The sequence below is a fragment of the Echinops telfairi genome, unplaced genomic scaffold (genome assembly GCF_000313985.2).
Source record: "Echinops telfairi isolate 266 unplaced genomic scaffold, ASM31398v2 ScPeMD7_4225;HRSCAF=4972, whole genome shotgun sequence".
Classification (NCBI taxonomy): Eukaryota; Metazoa; Chordata; class Mammalia; order Afrosoricida; family Tenrecidae; genus Echinops; species Echinops telfairi.
In genome coordinates, this window is record NW_022108124.1 from 12,306,301 (window position 1) to 12,323,993 (window position 17,693).

The 17,693-nt window shown below is 35.5% G+C and overlaps 1 protein-coding gene across 2 annotated transcripts in view; it reads right to left on the minus strand.

The window, feature by feature from the left end:
* Positions 1 to 17,693, minus strand: part of ECT2 (epithelial cell transforming 2) — a 62,612-nt gene that overhangs the window by 41,779 nt on the left and 3,140 nt on the right. Inside the window, exons 2-13 of one of the 2 annotated variants that reach the window (XM_004708581.3) lie at positions 15,760 to 15,905; positions 13,593 to 13,672; positions 13,388 to 13,477; positions 12,147 to 12,329; positions 11,199 to 11,288; positions 10,434 to 10,541; positions 7,306 to 7,379; positions 6,295 to 6,425; positions 6,038 to 6,153; positions 5,872 to 5,934; positions 4,161 to 4,383; positions 2,095 to 2,231 (exon numbers count right to left, since the gene is read on the minus strand). In XM_004708581.3, the coding sequence (XP_004708638.1) occupies positions 2,095 to 2,231; positions 4,161 to 4,383; positions 5,872 to 5,934; positions 6,038 to 6,153; positions 6,295 to 6,425; positions 7,306 to 7,379; positions 10,434 to 10,541; positions 11,199 to 11,288; positions 12,147 to 12,329; positions 13,388 to 13,477; positions 13,593 to 13,672; positions 15,760 to 15,883 (1,419 nt within the window). In that variant the 5' untranslated portion in view covers positions 15,884 to 15,905. The remainder of the gene's footprint in view (positions 1 to 2,094; positions 2,232 to 4,160; positions 4,384 to 5,871; positions 5,935 to 6,037; positions 6,154 to 6,294; positions 6,426 to 7,305; positions 7,380 to 10,433; positions 10,542 to 11,198; positions 11,289 to 12,146; positions 12,330 to 13,387; positions 13,478 to 13,592; positions 13,673 to 15,759; positions 15,906 to 17,693) is intronic. The other variant, XM_004708582.2, reaches the window with a different exon arrangement.

Here is a 17,693-nt window from a genome sequence, read left to right on the forward strand (position 1 = left end):
CTCACTTTCCTTTTTAATGTATAGCGTTTACATGCACATAAAAACAACTAACAAGAAATCAAAGCAGCAAAGATATCATTCTGCGGACCAAGGTGAGCCCGAAACAAACCATGATTTTCTCACTTGCTTCATATGCATCTGAAATCTGAACATTGCATATTGAAGAAAACTGACACACTGGAATTATAGTGTTAGTGAAGGATATTGACAGTACCATAGACTGCCTGCCGCCGGAAGAACAAATCTGGCTTGAAAGGCAACCAGAATACTTCTGAGAAGTATTAGATGGAGACACTTCTCATGTCTGGATAACAGATAAGTTCTCTGGATCTCATCAGGGTTCCTTCAAAAATAAATTCTAATCGAAACAGAGTTTTCCGGGAGGATCTGCTAGATCAGTTACATGCAAACAAAAGGTTAAGCTCAGCTCCGTTTATGGGGCAGTTCTTAGGGATTTCAATTGGACAAAGGGTTATCATGAGGGCATATTAGGAGGAAGTTTAAAGCTGTGCCTGAGAAAAATGCCAGCAAAGCTGCAAGAAAGATTTTCCATCAAAACGCACCTGCTATGTCTTCAGAAGTAGCAAAGGCTGTCATGAGAATCTCACTGGAAAACCTTATCCTATCCACCCTGCAACCCTGATCATGCACCTTCAGACTTATTGTGCCAAAACTCAAGGACATGTCAAAGGACCACAATCTGTGTCCCTGGAAGATGCCTAAACTTTCATTTTTACATAAATCAAAGAACATAGAACTCTTTGAAGAAGGTTTAGGAATGGAAACACTGCCTTCAGGGACACACATGTTCAAAGAAGGTTTCTATGATTTTAGTCTACCATTTGCAGGTCAGTTTATTATACTGCAGCGGTTTTCCAGTTACTATGATACTGGAATTCCAAATACTACCAGCAGGGTCACCAATGGCGACCAGGTTTCCGCAGACTCTCCAGACTAAAATTAGATTACGAAGAGAGAAGCTGCATACTTCGGAAAAGCTAGCTAGTAGAGCATGGCCTGATACAGTGCCAGAAGAGGAGCCCCTGAGTTTGGAAGGCACTCGAACTACAACAGGAAGGACGTGAGAGTGCTGTTTCATTGAGTGCTCACTCGGTAAACTTCCACCCAAACCACAATAAAATGCTAAAAAAATATACAGAAAGAATAACCTCTTCATGACCACTAAGAAAGATATTTCAATTTTTTTATCCATGTGTCTATTAGTGGTATAGCAATCAAAGACTATTAGATTGAACTCTAATTAAAAACTAAATCCAAATTAGATGCTTCCAATCATTCTTCTATTCCAAGATATGATTGCTGGAATCAATTTCATTTTCCTGATATTATGTCGCTGTCTCCTTTACTGCCTTAAGCAAGTTTATTCCTTCTACTAAAGATACAAAATTTATATCCCGTCATAGTGTTTTTCAGAACCTTGAATTCGAACTTCATCTTTAATGTCCTCCGCAATTTCCATTAGAATTACTGTTCAGAAATGTTAAAGTAAGCGTTAATGCTGATAATCAGTAGGCTAATGGTGATAATGCCTAAAAATAATTTTAAGAAAACCTGACAAGTTACTAGAAAGTCACAAACATCCATAGTTATGCTTCGTTGCCATTGTTTAGACAATATTCTTCACATACATATAGTACTCAATAAAGCTCTCATTCGAAAACACTATTTCAGATAAAGTATCTACCACCTCCAAAAGTAAATGCAAGAGAATTTGCAATATTCTGAATTAAACAGTGATCATCTACTGAGGATTGCTCTGTCTTAAAAATCATTATAATAAAAATGGTATTGTTTATATCATACCTTATTGCCTAAAACAAGTTGATGAATAAGGTATTAATACAATTATGCCATTCCTTTAACAGCTGTTTTAGTCATACATTTCATGTTTAATAGCTATGAGGGCACTTCACTGTTTGCGGAAAACTCCTACGATCTTTAAATTCCATCAATTTTTTGATGCACCCTTATATGTTCAAATGCTATGCTTATGTTTTTTGGTTAAAAATAAAATGTTTCCATAGTTTTACTCAGGAATATTAGAGATCACTTTGAAACTACACTCACACTTACCTGAATAATTGTTGCCAAGATAGTTACATAATTACTCTCAGTCTGATAGAGCTCTTTTGCAACTTGCCACCTCGCTGGCTGCTTGGGAGGAACTGGAGTGGAAGTTTTAGAAGACTTAGAACAAGACTTCGGTGTTTCTGAAAGGTAAGAGAAGAAAAATAAATGGAAGCCAGATATGTGCACCAAATTTTAAAGAAATTAACAGGGAGGGATACTTACAAATATACTATTGAATATTAGCAGAATATTATTGATTTCATTTTGTGTAATATATATAGTATGTTCCCTTACAAAAACAAACAAAATCTTTCCATATCCTTTATCCTTCAAGCCTAAATATGATTTGAGTGGTTTAAAATATGTATCTAAAAATACCACCAAATAAATTCTTATTGATGTAAAATTTCTCATAAGGTCAGTAAAATATGATCACCAAAAAAATACCACTAAGTACAAATTGATAGGCATTACTAATCTATAGAATGTCAAGATCATTCTTTTTTAATTGTTGTAATTTGGGTGAAATTTTACATAGCAAATTGGTTTTGATTTCAACAACTCATATGTTTTGTTAGAGAACATTGACTACAGTCCCTTTCAGAGCGGTCAGCAGTGGGAGCCGAGCACCATCTAGTCCCATCATTGAAGAGGCTGGGGTTCCCATGATGCATCAGTCCTCTGCACTCATGGTTTCCATGTATCTTTGATTTTCCTCACTCTTCTTTACTCCAGAAAGGGAAAAACCAATAGCTGCACATGAGAGGGTGCCTCGCAAGCCTTTGAGACTCCTCACCGAAATAGGATGTCCAATAGTGCTTTTGTGAACTGTGCTATGCCAACTGAACTTGGTGTCCCAAGACTATGGTCCTAATCCCAGGAAGTTCATCTTTCCATCGAATTTTGTCCACTAAAAAGATATACTTAAATTCTAACAGGAAGAACCTGCAAATGTGAGTCTGTTTAGAAGCAAAGTCTTTAAAGATGCTATTAGTTACTATGAGGTCATATTGCACTAGTGTAGACCCTAATGCAATGACTGGAATCCTTATATAAAAATAAGATATATAGAAAGAAATATAGGTGGGAGGCATCCATGTGATGACAGAGGCAGAGATTGGAGTGATGTATTTATAATCTAAGGAATGCTGAAGATTGCCAGGAATCACCAGAAGTTAGAAAGCTAATACTTTCAGTGCAGCCTGAACTTCTTCCTTTAGTACTTGGTTCTTAATAATAATACATTTTATTATTACTTATTAATACCTTTTTATTATTACTTATTAATACTTTCAGTGCAGCCTGAACTTCTTTAGTACTTGGTTCCTCATAATATGCTACCTTTTGAAATGGTTGGATGTCAACTAATTCTTTTTGGTACATGAACTGTCTTCTTTCCTCCTTCTTTTGATGCTTCCTGCCATCGATCAATATTTTTGTTTATGGAATTTTTTTTATTATTCCAACTTGAGGCTTGAATTTTTTTCATCAGTTCTTTCAGTTTAAGATATGCTTAGCATGTTCTTCCATTTCTGTTTTCTGACTTTGCACATTTCATGAGAATATTTAACTTTGTCTTCTCGAGTTGTACTTTAAAGTTTTCTATTCAGCTTTTTTACCTCATTTCTCCCTTTTGCCTTAGTTACTCTAGGATTTAGAACAAGTTTCAGAGTCTCTTCTGACATCCATGCTGATCTTTTCTTTTGTTCCTGTCTTTTAATGATCTTTTGCTATTCCTACTACTTCACAATCTTTTTTCCTTTTCTTCCTTTCAGGCTGTAAAGTGCATATTCAAACTCTATACATTTACAATTAATGCCCATGTAGCTCAGTCTACACGGACCTAAAATAAGGAAAATAAAACCTACTTAATAAACAGTATAAAAATCATGTAGCATATTGCAAGCAGTCATTAAATGGAAGCATCGTTATTCTTAACTTTTCATGAGTCTTTCTTCTCAGAACAAAGACAATTAACAATTTTTCAGTCACTATAGAGAATTTTCTCTATCAACGATCATTTCATGCCGTTAAATTTTAAATATCAACTTTTCTGAAATGTGAATTACCTCCATAATTTAGGCTTGAATCTGGTGTATTGGAAGTATCTAGAAGTGATCCAATAGAAACGGAATGTTCAGCAGATGGGCGTTTACGAGGAGGGAAAGGGGACATGTCTGTCTCTCTTGACAGCTGAGCAAGCGTATCTTTTAAACGGCGTCTTTTACGATTGCTGTTTGGGGTATTTAGAGACAGGAGGGACACTGATTTCTTGAGCTCAGGAGTATTAGCCTGCAATCAAAAACACAAAAACTCAATTTTACTTCTATGATTCTTTAATGAGATAGAAACAAGAGAAAAATATGCTTTTGTGTCTAACAAAACCTGAAATTTGCACCATAATTTAAAACCCAACACTGCCAGACAATTCAGAAGCTTCATAAAACTAGTTTAGAGAACCTATCGATAATTGCCTAACCCCAAGCACCTCGTTCACATTCTTCACAGCACTATCGTCGTTATCTGTGCACTAGTTCACTGCCTACTGTACTATGAACTCCACAAGGGCAGGGACCATGTAGATTTATCTTGTTCACTTCATCCCCAGCATTTTGCAGTGTCTTGACATGCTCTCCAAGATTTATTAACACATACTTTTAAGAGCTGTCTCCCTAATTGTAAAGTACACTTTCAACTGTGTTAAAATGTTACATTCAAAAAAGGGCAGTCTGGAAGAGCACATGGCACCTTTTTTAGATTTTGTGAATACATCATCAAGCTGTATTTCATCCTTGATATCCTACTCTACACATTGTATTAAATCTCAAGTTGAAATAATGGTCTCTTAAAGCCTATTCCTATTCCTTATTCCATGAATATGCCTCTCCTCACCAAGATCCAATATAAAGGCTACATTTCCTTTGTCTACATTCTACTACTAAGGTCGTCCTTTTAATGACATCACTCCCCTTAAAAGCCTTAAGTGGCTTCTCAGCAATTAAAGGATAAAATGCAAACAGTAATAGATAACTTCTTAATTTTGTCCCTTTAAGCTTTATCTGTTTGTCTTCTATTTTACCCTCTCCCTTCAGAAGCCATACTAAAGTACCTACTACTTTAAACTCAACTCACTGCCATCGAGCCAATGCCGACTCACAGCGACCTTATCGTCCTCCTTAAAACTTCCATGCCTCTCTCCAACTCTCTGACCTGCTGTGAATGCCCTTATTGCATTCTGTTAATAATTATTTACTCTTCATTCCTGCTTTAATTTCACAAAATGAATGAAGTTACCTAAAATACATTAGCAAATAGTAAGCTAGCTATGGAGTTCTGGTAAAAGTGTTAGGCTGCTAATCACAAGATTGGCAATTCTAACCTACCAGCTGCACTGCTGAAGAACAGAAAGGCACTCTGCTTATCCCATGAGTCACTATGAGTCAGCATCCAAGGCACTGGTTTGGACTGTAGTGGTCACAGTGGTTCGTAGTTCGAACCTACCAGCTACTCCATGAGAAAATGCGGCAGTCGGCTTCAGCAAGGTTTCCAGCCCTTTGAGCAGTCCCACTCTGTCTTATCATATTGAACAGGTTCACGTAAGTCTACTTAGGCTGTAAATATTACTTACATGCAAAAATTATTTTTTTAATTCTGAGACTGAACATGAATTAAAAGATGTCATAAATGTTAATTATGTCATGCTCTCTACCTCTGTGTAGAAAATATTATCTTTTTATAATTCAGTTCACAGAACTAATATTAAGGGTAGAAAATGCATACCTTTTCATACAAATACATAGTTTCTCCAGCTCGGGCATCCATTTGAATGCTTCCCCAAAACCACTAGTAGAGAAAGAACAATTTCATTAAAAATTTAAATTCTGCCATATAAAAAAAGCTATAAATAATGTTTTAAAAACATATATCTAGTTTTAGAATTACTCACTTCTTGCTTAACAACGTAAAGTTTCTCTGAAGGTTCAAACGGAAGTTCTTTTACTACATTCTCTTCAACTATAAGGTGAGTGCATCTTTCATCTCCAACTGGTAAATGGTTGCCTCCTACAGCGGAAGGCATGCGAACATAAGTGAAATATGCTAGCTACCTCCAAATCCAAATTTTAATGGGTCAAATTCACAAGGAAATTATTAAATTGGCCTAGTGGATAAATTATATGACTTCTAAATTATGATAAATTCTACCTTGCATTTCAGTCATTTCTTCCATATTGATTTTCTCTTCATTTGAAAATCCCAAGAAACTTAAAATGCAATCTTGAAATGGAGGAACTTTATATTCATTTTTAAAGTTATCAACTGCTGCACAAAAATCCCTTGAGGAAAAAAATACACTCTTGTAAAGCAAGTTAAACTTGAATTCAAGGAAGTTAGGTAAATGATTTTACAAAGGTATAGTAATTCCCAAGGATCCTACCATATTTCACTTATTGAAAATATTTTCCTTATCTGGAAAATAATCCTCACTAAAAGGAAAAGCTGACTGTTCTCAAGCCCTCCCAGAAGAAACTTCTGAAAAAATTCAGCCATCTATTCTTTTGCCTTTAATAGTTTTATTGACATTTCATCCACTCATAGATATTCTTTACATAAATGTTCAAATCTTGAATTTTAGTAGGCACCCCTGGTTTATGGCGAACTGGATTACCATGTGGTTGGCAGTTTGAAACCACCAGCCACTCCTTGGGAGAAAGATGAGGCTTTCCTCTCCCACAAAAATTTACACCTTCGAAACTCACAGAGACAGTTCTACTCTGTCTGATAGGGTCACGATGAGTCAGGTTGAACTAAATGGCAATATGGTACTTTTTGGGTTTACAGTTATGAGATCTTAAATTACAATGAAGAGAAATATCAAGGAATCATGTGTTGGAAACAACAACCAATTAAAATGCAACCAAATATAAAAAGTTCACTGACATCTGTGGTGCGTGTACATTATGCTTTATGAAACAGCCAGTATCTAGTTAAGATTGATCTCATAAAGCATAATGCACATGTACCACAGATGTCAGTAAACTTCAATTTTCAATAAGCTTTGTAGTACATCTCCTGGAATTTATTACCTAGTCTACCCAAAGACTGAATTCATTTTCTTCCTATATAATCTATGAATTTAAAATTTTGATATATGAACTTATCTCTAAAACACACCACTGTTTAATTCACATAATAACTGAATGTCTTAATACTTACTGTTCATTTCTCCTTTCCCAAGCTTTATAAATCCATTCAGGCTTCATAATCGGTGTACCCAAGCTCACAGCAACCTAAAATTACAAACATTACGATGTTAAATAATTGCATTCATAGAAATTTTAAGAAACATTAGTTTTAGAATAACATATAGGTATGTTATTATACATAGATACCTATATATCTTGAAGTTTTAGATCATCATGCCTGATTTATAAGAAAAATTAACAATTAGAAAAACTAAGATTAAAATAATTTTTTAAAGTTGCCTTAAGCCATTGAATTATATTAATATATATGAATTAAATGACAATAAAACTTAAAATGTACAAGAAAAATCAAAGTTCCAAGATTTTCAAACTGTTCCCTTATTTTAAATACATATCTGACGTTAACAAAGTTCCTAGTTTTTCTTGATGCTTTCTTCCTTGAAAGTATTGACTCAAAGACAACACTACAGATAAATATCTAATTAAGTCACTAACAACTTAGATTTGGGGTTGGTTAAAAATAATCCCAGGAGTTCAGTATTCCCCTAAAAGTTCTATTTGCTATATAAATAGTTTGTGAAGGAGGGCAGAATAAAGTGGTAAACTCTTCCTAAAATTCTAAGTGTAATCTTAAATTTAAATTTCAATCTTTTTTTTTTTAACTTTTTATTAGGGCCTCATACAACTGTTATCGCAATCCATACACACATCAATTGTGTAAAGCGCATTTGTACATCATTCTCAAAACATTTTCTCTCCACTTAAACCCCCGACATTAGGTTCTCATTTTTCCCCTCCCTCCCCGCTCCCCCCTCCCTCATGAGCCTGGAGTGGAGATCCAAAGCCCATTAGTAGGCTACTGAAGATTCCCTTGCAGAGGGGTCTAGGGGAGGAGATGAGCCAGTCAGGGTGCGATGTAACAATGATGAAAAATACAACTTTCCTCTAATTCCTAAATGTTTCCTCCCCGCTCCCACTACCATGACTCGAATTCGACCTTGCAAGTCTGGCTAGACCAGAGGATGTACACTGGTACAGATAGGAACTTAAAATCCAGGGAATCCAGGGCAGATGAGCCCTACAGGACCAGTGGGGTGAGTGGCAAAACAGGGAGGGTAAAGGGAGAATGGGTAGGAAAGAGGGAACCGATTACAAGGAACTATATGTGACCTCCTCCCTGGGGGACAGACAACCGAAAAGTGGGTGAAGGGAGACGTCGGACAGGGCAAGATATGACAAAATATCAATTTATAAACTATCTAGATTTCAATCTTAATCAATGTTCTTTTATTTTTTTTAATTTTCATGAAGACAACTCATAGAAATACTTTCTAAAAACACAGCTCAGGTCTTTTAAAGAATACCTAGTCAGAGTAAAATATCTGCTCTCATTACCATCTGGCCCCCTTATTCAACAAGTCATGGAATTCTTGCTATTAATATTAACCTAACTGCAATAATTCTACAATTCTACTTGTTTTTCAGAACCTATCTCACATTCTATGACCTCCTTAAAAAGAAAGCCTCTGAACCTGTTCTAACTGGTTCAGGCAGAACCAACTAAGCAAAAAACAACTGAAACAGAATTATGGGTTGAAGTCCTGAAATGGGGGACAAGGGAAGACCTTTTTGAGAGCCTGGCTTGAGAGACTATGTTAGGACTGCGGAAAATAACACACAGTCAAAGCTACATGGCCAGCCATTATCATTGAGCTGGGGACCACTGTTTCTGACTGAGCCATTGGTTGCTATGCAACAGAGTCTACCCTTTTTTTTTTAAAGGAGATTATGTTTCTACCCTGTTTCCCCGAAAATAAGACAGTGTCTTATATTAATTTTTGCTCCCAAAGATGCGCTAGGTCTTATTTTCAGGGGATGTCTTATTTTTTCCATGAAGAAGAATACGGTACACATTTATTGTTACTTGTTTTATTAAGAGACCTCGCATTCCTGTCTGTTCCGGCTGCGCTGTGGCCAATGGTGAGCTGCACAGTGGCGCCCGCTGCTAAGGTCCAGAGTTACAGTAGTCTGTGGGGGCCTTATTTTCAGGGAGGTCTTATTTTCGGGGGAATGCCTTATATTTCAGCAGGAGGCAAAACTGTAAGTAAGTCTTATCTTTGAGGGATGTCTTACTTTTGAGGAAACGGTAGTATGGCACTGACTTGCAATTTTTCCATCTGTTTATCATACCAACACACCCACAATTTTACAAATTCGAATGCATTCTGGTTTGTTTCATCAATCATGATTCACAAAGCTGGTTCAAGACCCTGTTCAAATCTGAAGAACCACACTCCCAGGATTTAAATATTTTACTACAGGCAACCCTTGGGTTACAAACTAATGCATTCCTGTATATTGAAGGATTTGTGTCAGCTCAGAATGGTACATAACATCCTTATTTAGCCTTACTTTTTAGTGTCAGAAAATGCTCGGTGTTGTTATGTTGTTATGCAAGTGATTGTGACAATGAATTTCTTGCAAGTAGGGTTAGGTTCAATCATTTCAGTTAGGGCAAATTTATATGAACATAGAGCAGATTTTGAGACAAAGTGCTGCCCCACTCAGAAACGACAGCCAACCGAACCACACAAAAACGTGGTGTGCAAGTGCTCACTGTCCCTATTCTACGTCTCCTGTTCTAGACGTCCAGCTTGTAATTCATCCCCCTCGTCACAAATCACCCAAATTGTAATGATTCAAGTCTATTCCTATTTAGCTTTAACAGTCATTACAGCACAACTTAAATCAGTTCAAACCCTGCTTAATGAGCAAGTAGGAGCTGTATTTAAGATACTCATAATCCAAGGACTGCAATAAAAGCTGTAAAAAAATTTTTTTTAGAAATCTCACTACCATTAAGTCTATTACTACTCATAGCAACCCCAGTAAGCAGAATACAATTGTCCCTGGTGTTTCCAAGGCTGTAAATCTGTATGGGAGCAGAAAGCCTCATTTTTGTCTCCCGGAGCAGCTCACAACCTTGTGATTAGCAGGCTAATGTGTAACCAGCCACACTACCAAGGTGCCAATCATACCAAATTGTAATTTCTGATCCCAACTGTGGGAGAGATAGATTCCTATTATCTAACCCATCCCACGTTAATGCGTTATTGAAACATAAAAATACATACATACCCTAAACTTTTCTCCTTGTGTACAATTTGCCACCAAATGTGTAACTTTTGAATTAAAATCTTTTCGAATAACTCCACCCATATGATGGACCAGCGTCACCAATCTGACCTCAAAAACAAAACAAACAAACCAGGTAACAGTGACTTCATTGTTAATTTGAAGACATTTATTTAAAACATTTGCAATTCATTTAAGGATTTACTGAATATCTCCTATTTTATCTCAAAATAATAAAGGAAAAATTCATTTGTTGTACTAACACAAGCAAAATAAGAGAGGTAAGCTTAGAAAAGTTCTTCATAAAAACTAAAGTTACTAGATAATTGACTTTTGTACTGTCTACATATATTACTTTTACTTATATCAGGTTGAACTATATCAAAACTCTTCGCACATGTAAACATTCGTCCCCTAACTTCTCTTTCAGTTAGCACCATACACTTCACGTTTCTGTGTATGAGGCCCTTCGTTATCGCTGCTGCTGCCACCTAACCAAATTGTGCAAACAATGTGTAAACACAACCACACAATTTCTAACCTTTCATTAAAAAATAAAATAACACAGATGCCAGTCATCATCACTGAAACATGATACTCTATATACCTTTTTTTTTCCAATTCATTAACTGGTATGTATATCTAGAATATTTTCTCCTTCAATATTTTCAAACAAAAACAAGATACAACTAAAATTATGTTTTAAAATATTGTCAATTTTATTTTGTTGCCAAATATTAGTTTAATAGAACGTTTTGAAATACTTACTAGTTCTTCTTTCTTCCTAAACCCAGTAAAGCAAAGCACCAGATTCATCATACTTGTACAATAGAGTGGGCGATATGAAAAAGGCAATGGCTGAAACACACAATTTTAAATCTGTCAGTTTTGTGTATAAACAACAGAATGCATTTTTCCTGAGCTAAATATATCTGCCCTTGCCAAAGATTTACTAACATTTTAAAATATACAACGAAAAATAGCAAAACAGCATAAAGTTTTACAAAGTATTATCCCATAGCATATACATAGGTACATAATTTACAACTCATACCTTATATTCAGGTAATCAGTTTATTACTGGCAAATTTAACAGAAATAAGATATTTATATCAAAATTTTTATTCCAATTTAAATATTATTTGTTCCATTTAAATATTTACTACAAGCAAAGGTTTTAGATACTATAGACTTTTTTAAGTGCTCCCAATTTAGGTTATTGAAAGAGGTTTAAAAACTGAGTAAACTCATGGCCCTTGAGTCAATTCTTACTCCTAGTGACCCCACAGACAGAGCAGAACTGCCCTTGTGGGCTTTCCAAGCCTGTTAATTTCAGGCAACAAAAATCCTCATCTTTCTCCTATGAACGGTTGCTGGATTCAAATTGCTAACCTTGCGATTAGCAGCACAACACATAACCTTCTATGACACCAGGGTTTCTTGATAAAGTTTAAAGGTATGTTTAAATAAATAGCAGGTAAGTGCATTATAATTTTCAAAGTCCTTAGGTTTTCCCCAATAGTAAACATTACAATAAGAATAAAGATTTAGATTACAGTAGTCAGTACTATTTCTACTCTAAATACTTCAGATTCAAAAAAATAATGTAAAAAACAAAGTAATGTCATTTTAAAACAAATTTTATGAAATTCACAAAGATGTAACTTTGAAAAGTCAAAATAAATGACTTATTTATCAAAATAAATTATTTCTTACCTCTCCTTTTTGTGCACAATTTAATATAACTGGTGGTCCAATAATTCTGCAATCAGCTTTATGTAGGTGATTAAAGACAGGATCCTGAAAGTCCATGACTATGAATACATTTTCAAATTCTGGAGAATCCAAACATTCAAATTCTTCCACTGATTCCATCTTTACAAAGGGTACTTTAATTTCCTTGATTTTTTTCATGGTAGTTATTAGAAATAAAAATTAGTTTTATAGTATAGATATTAACATGTAACTCTAAGGCTGAAGATTTAATTAGACATTATTTAAAATCAAAATTTTAAATACTTTATATTTATATAGAACTTAAGTTTTAAATTATACAATAATTAGCATCACACTAAATATTTGTCTTTAATTTTTTAAATTTATATTTATTTATATATTTCTTCATCTATATTAAGATCTTAAATTTGGAAAGTTTATAAAGACATACACTTTCGACTTATGTAAATCATTTAGTATGCATAGAAATTTATTGAAATATTTAAGTACATTCATTTTGGCAATACTTAAATTATATCCACTTTTATTTCTTCTAACGAAGAAAGATGTCATTCACATAAATTTACTACCTTAAGAAAAACAAGGAACATAAACATAGCACTTACTATTTTGAAAAAGATATAGATTAAGGTAATCATTTAATTATTCATGAGGGAACTGGAGCAATGTGGAATGTGTTGTAGGTGGCTACAGGCTTGACAAGCATACGCTATAAAAAGGTGGTGACTATATTAACATTATAGTATATATCAACGAAGAATGAAGATACGATACTTAAGTACTTACATGATCCTGTGTATAAAAGAATAAACCATTTAAAAGAAAATCCTTAATGGACCAATAAATTATTTGGATTTTATTTGCAAGACTGGTATAAAGAAATAAGTAGATTCTGCAATATGCTGACACAAAATACCTAATGATGGTCAATTTTGATTTTTAACTTTGGAAATAGATTAAGAATTTATACTACACAAGTTAATGAGAAAAAAGATAGTAAAGCGCTTAAAGAGCACATATACTTATAAATATAAATTATAATATATGCTAGTCTTAGGTTTCAGATATACCCAAATTGTTAAACAATCATAATTTCTATTCAAAAGAATGTTAGTGCACAAAATACACTTTTGTGATCATTTAGATCCATTCACCATGAAGTGTAATAATATAATTAAGAGAGGTGCCGCATGCCACATGCAATGAGATGCTTGACCTACCATATTAATAATACTTTTAATTAATTTTTCATCCGATTTTCCAGGACTTTCTTTTATCTTTATAACAGGGACTTCCATTATTTTAATAGTCTGTGGAAAGAGACTTAAGTATGAGATTAAGGAACCTAAAACTTATTTAGTGATGGAAGACAAATACGTTTAAAAGAAAAATATATATTTTTAACTTAAAACCAAAACTCCATACCTGAATGGCCTTTGTAAGGTCTTCTTGCTTTCCAGCTTCTTGAACCAGTATCACCCGTGTTTCAATCTGAGGCATTTCTTCTGTTAAAATTTAAATATGTTTGTGAACTATTAATATTAAATCAAGTAATTCCTAATCCCTTTTCTGGTCTTATATAGCATAGCATCTATCTTTAAGATTGCTTTCTAAAATTCCTCAAAGTTGACTTAGTTTCCTACTTAGAAGAAAAATATTTGGCCCTATATTACTTTAGAGCAGGGGTGAGGAATATTCAGCCCATGGATTCTATAGGGTCCAAGAAATCACACACCTCATCAGTTCCAGTCATCCCATTAGGGGTGAGGGAATTAAATGCTTGACCAAATAAGTTGATAATTTTGTATGGCCCAAGAATGTTGTTATAAATATCCAAATGTCCCTTCGCAAGATTCCCCCACTGCTTACAAAATCATAGAAATCTTTATTAAGTAAAAATATCAAGATGTGACACTATATTTCTTAACATATCCTTCGTCTGTATACTTCTGAAGGCAATGTTTCAGAGTCTCTAATTCTCCAAGGAATTCTGTGGTTGAAGGAGTTACTATACATAGATAATAACTGATGGGAGGGTTTCTAGGGGGTATAAGGGAGGGGGGCGGAAGATAGGGAGGATAAGGGGATTTCGGGAGTAAACAATGAAGGCAGGAGGGTGGAGGCAGCACTAGAACTGACTGTGATTACACAACTCATTTTAAAGGTGATTTAACTAAGGGTGGGGGAACTGTTCAAAATGGATTGTGGTAATGGTTGTATAATTCTCTTCCTATGATTGAACTATTGAATTGTATGCTATGTGGATTAGGTGCCAATAAAACTGTTCAAAAAGAAAGAAAAAGAATTCTGGGCTCTTTGATTTATGTCAGGACAAAATGGCAGTTTGGGCATTTCTTAGACTCAAATTGTATTCTTCTTAAATGTCCTTTGAGTTTGGAGAACAAAAAGAAATCTGAAAGGCAAGATCTGGGCTGTGTGGTAGATGGGATAAGGTTTCCGAACAAGATTCTCCTAAGACAGTCCTTGCTACCTTGAGTAAACAGATATATTCTCATGATGGGAAAAAAAAAATCTTCAGCCCAACTTTCCTTGCCTTTTTCTCACCAGTGTCGTTTTCCACTTTCCTAAAACTGTATAATCAGCTCTGTAATTCCCGTGTTATTCAAGAAAATTATCAAGATTACCCACTTGGAACCCAAAAAAGTCTCCATAGATGTCGGACAGGGCAAGATATGACAAAATAAAAATGTAATATTATCAAGGGCTCATGAGGGAGAGGGGAGCGGAAAAATGAGGACCTAATGCAGGGCGGGGGCTTAAGTGGAGAGCAAATGTTTTGAGAATGATGAGGGCAATGAATGTACAAATGCGTTTTCCACAATTGATGTATGGATTGTGATAGAGTTGTATGAGCCCCTACTAAAACGATTAAAAAAATAAAAAAGAATTGCTTAATGGGGAAAAAAAAAGTCTCCATAGTCTCCTGAGCTGATCTCTGCTTTGAATTGAACTGGTGTAGCAGATCTCCTTTGAAGGTAACTAGTTTGATTCCATTTTTTTCAAGGCACCCTACCAAGAATAAGCGTGCTGCTGACAGACCTTGACTGCAATCATTCAGATTGCAGACATGTTTAACACATTATGTTTGGAATAAACCTGTGCCTGTATGAATTCGAACCCTAGTAGCAATATTTTTTTATTTACTCTAGGTATTATAGTGGGATATACAAGGATTAGCTTTCTAACCAAAAATAAATAAATCATTCACAACAATGCATAGTGACACTCCGGAGTCAAGAGTGCTTACTTTTGAAAAGGCCCACTCATAAGGGGGTAAGAAAAGAAGTGGTTCTCCACCTCACTACTTACAATGAATGAAGCCTAGTTTACAAAGTTACTGGCAGGTATATGCAGAAATGTTTACCCCTACATTCAGAAAAAGCAAAATCTACTGACAAACTGCCTCTGTCTTCAAAGAGAAGCATTAATCCAAATGAGAATAAAAAAATCTTCATTGTGTAGTCTATTAAATGCTTACGTACCTATACCCTAGTTGGCATTACAGGAAAATCTTTAGTCAATTTCCAGTTTATATATTCTGAAAGATCCATATTTTAAGGCATAAGTTTACCTTCAACATATGCTGATCCAATAAATAAGTTTTCCTTGGATGTTTCGGTAATTTTAGAATCAAAAATTGAAGAGTCAGCCAAGCTAGTCCTCCCATTAGATGCTAATAAACTGTTGTCGGCCATAGTTGAGTCTTTTAAACGTTGGCTGAAAGAAATTTTGAGAGCAAAATAAGAGAAAACAAATGATCATTGGGCAACATGCATTAAAAGCTCTACACTTTTATACCTAGATTTATAAAACTCATAATTATCCATTGTTCTTAACATGGGGCCAAAGAAAACCACTCAGTCTAACGCCAGCTTCGTCTATAAAATATAGAAATACTCAATCTATAGGAGTATTATAAAAATAACAATGTATCTAAAGTAGTCAGAACATTTATCTGACAAGAAATAAACATTCAAAACAAACAAACAAAAAAAAACCCTCTGCCATCCAGTGGACTGTACCTCATTGCGATCACGTATGGGGTTTACAGGGCTATTAATCTTCAAGAGCCGATAGTGTCATTTGTCTCTCTCGGAGTGGCTGGGGAGTTTGAGCCAGAGGATCTTGCTGTCACCAGTTCCATCATCACCTGAGACTGCAACCAGGGCTCCTTAAACACTCAAAATGTAGTCATTATCTATCTCCCTCCTCTACACCTCAGTCAGCTACCTTCATGTAAAGGAGCCCTGGGGACAAGCCTTAGAAGCTCACTGGGGCAGGCTTACCCTGTCCTGTACGGTCAGGGGGAGTCAGCGTTGACTTGACAGCAGTGAGGGGTTTTTGTTTCTTTTACAATGGGGTCATTTTAATGGTTTGTTTTTCTTATAAGTAGTTCTCTGGTTTACTTGAGACATGTAAATTGTTGGGTGGGACTCAGAAACACAGGGTAATAATGGTGGCTTTCCTGATTGCTTTGTCTTCTTCAGAAATAAAGAGAAGTCATGCATGAAACTGCCATCAAACCAGTAAAACTGCAACTATGCACCTATCATTTTTCAGGATTGTTGCCAACCCGAGTTATTTCCCTCAAATCACCTTGTGTCGCAAGACCCAGCTAACTCATGCACTTCAATGGCAGTACCTTTGGTATTAACGCCACCGTTGCACACAGTGGTGACAGGGGTTCTTCTTTACACCAAGTATTGCTAAGCAAGAAGTGGCTCTAAATTCAGGGTAACAGGGACGTTCTTGAAACACAAGTCCATCGGTCTGATGAATCTTTCACATTTCAATTGTTTCAAGTAAAGCAACCTCCAACAAAGCAGACTTTAGTAACCATCCTTCTCTCTTTCCTGTTCTTCCTGTGCAAATAACCTTTACTTCTTCAGTTTCCCCCTAGGCATGGACTTCGGGCAGAGAGAGGGGCTTCCCATTTTCCCACTTTGTCTTTTAGTTTTTGTTTAATCATAATGGATAGCTCTTTAACTCAGGACTGTCACTCTGTCCAGCAGGTAGGCAGGCACTGCATCTTGTGGAATCTTCTCATCATTCTTTTTGTTTGATGCATCTTGATAGTCTTTTTCATTTGTATTTTCTCAACATGACGCTGCTTATAGTAGAGCTTGGCCCTTCAGACCAATGATCTCTTTTGCCATTTTTTGAACATGCATGAGCCTCTCGACTCTTCTCTTTTTCGCATGGTAATCCAAATGATACCCATAGCATTTATAGTGTTCGATTTGTGGCATGGTGATGGCAACAAAAAAACTGGACGCAGTCTCCAAGTCACAATGAACCACTGAAATTTTGAGTCCCTGAGATCTCCAGGCCGACTTCAACCAAACCAAGATAAGAAAGTAATGAGGGTTTTTTTCTACTCATGTACTATCAAAACCTGAGATCCATCTTTACTGTTTCTTTCCTCCACCTCAATCCACTTCCTGAAATTTGTATTAACTCCATCTAAGTATCTACGGGCCCTGGCTACTCCTCTCTACCGCCGCC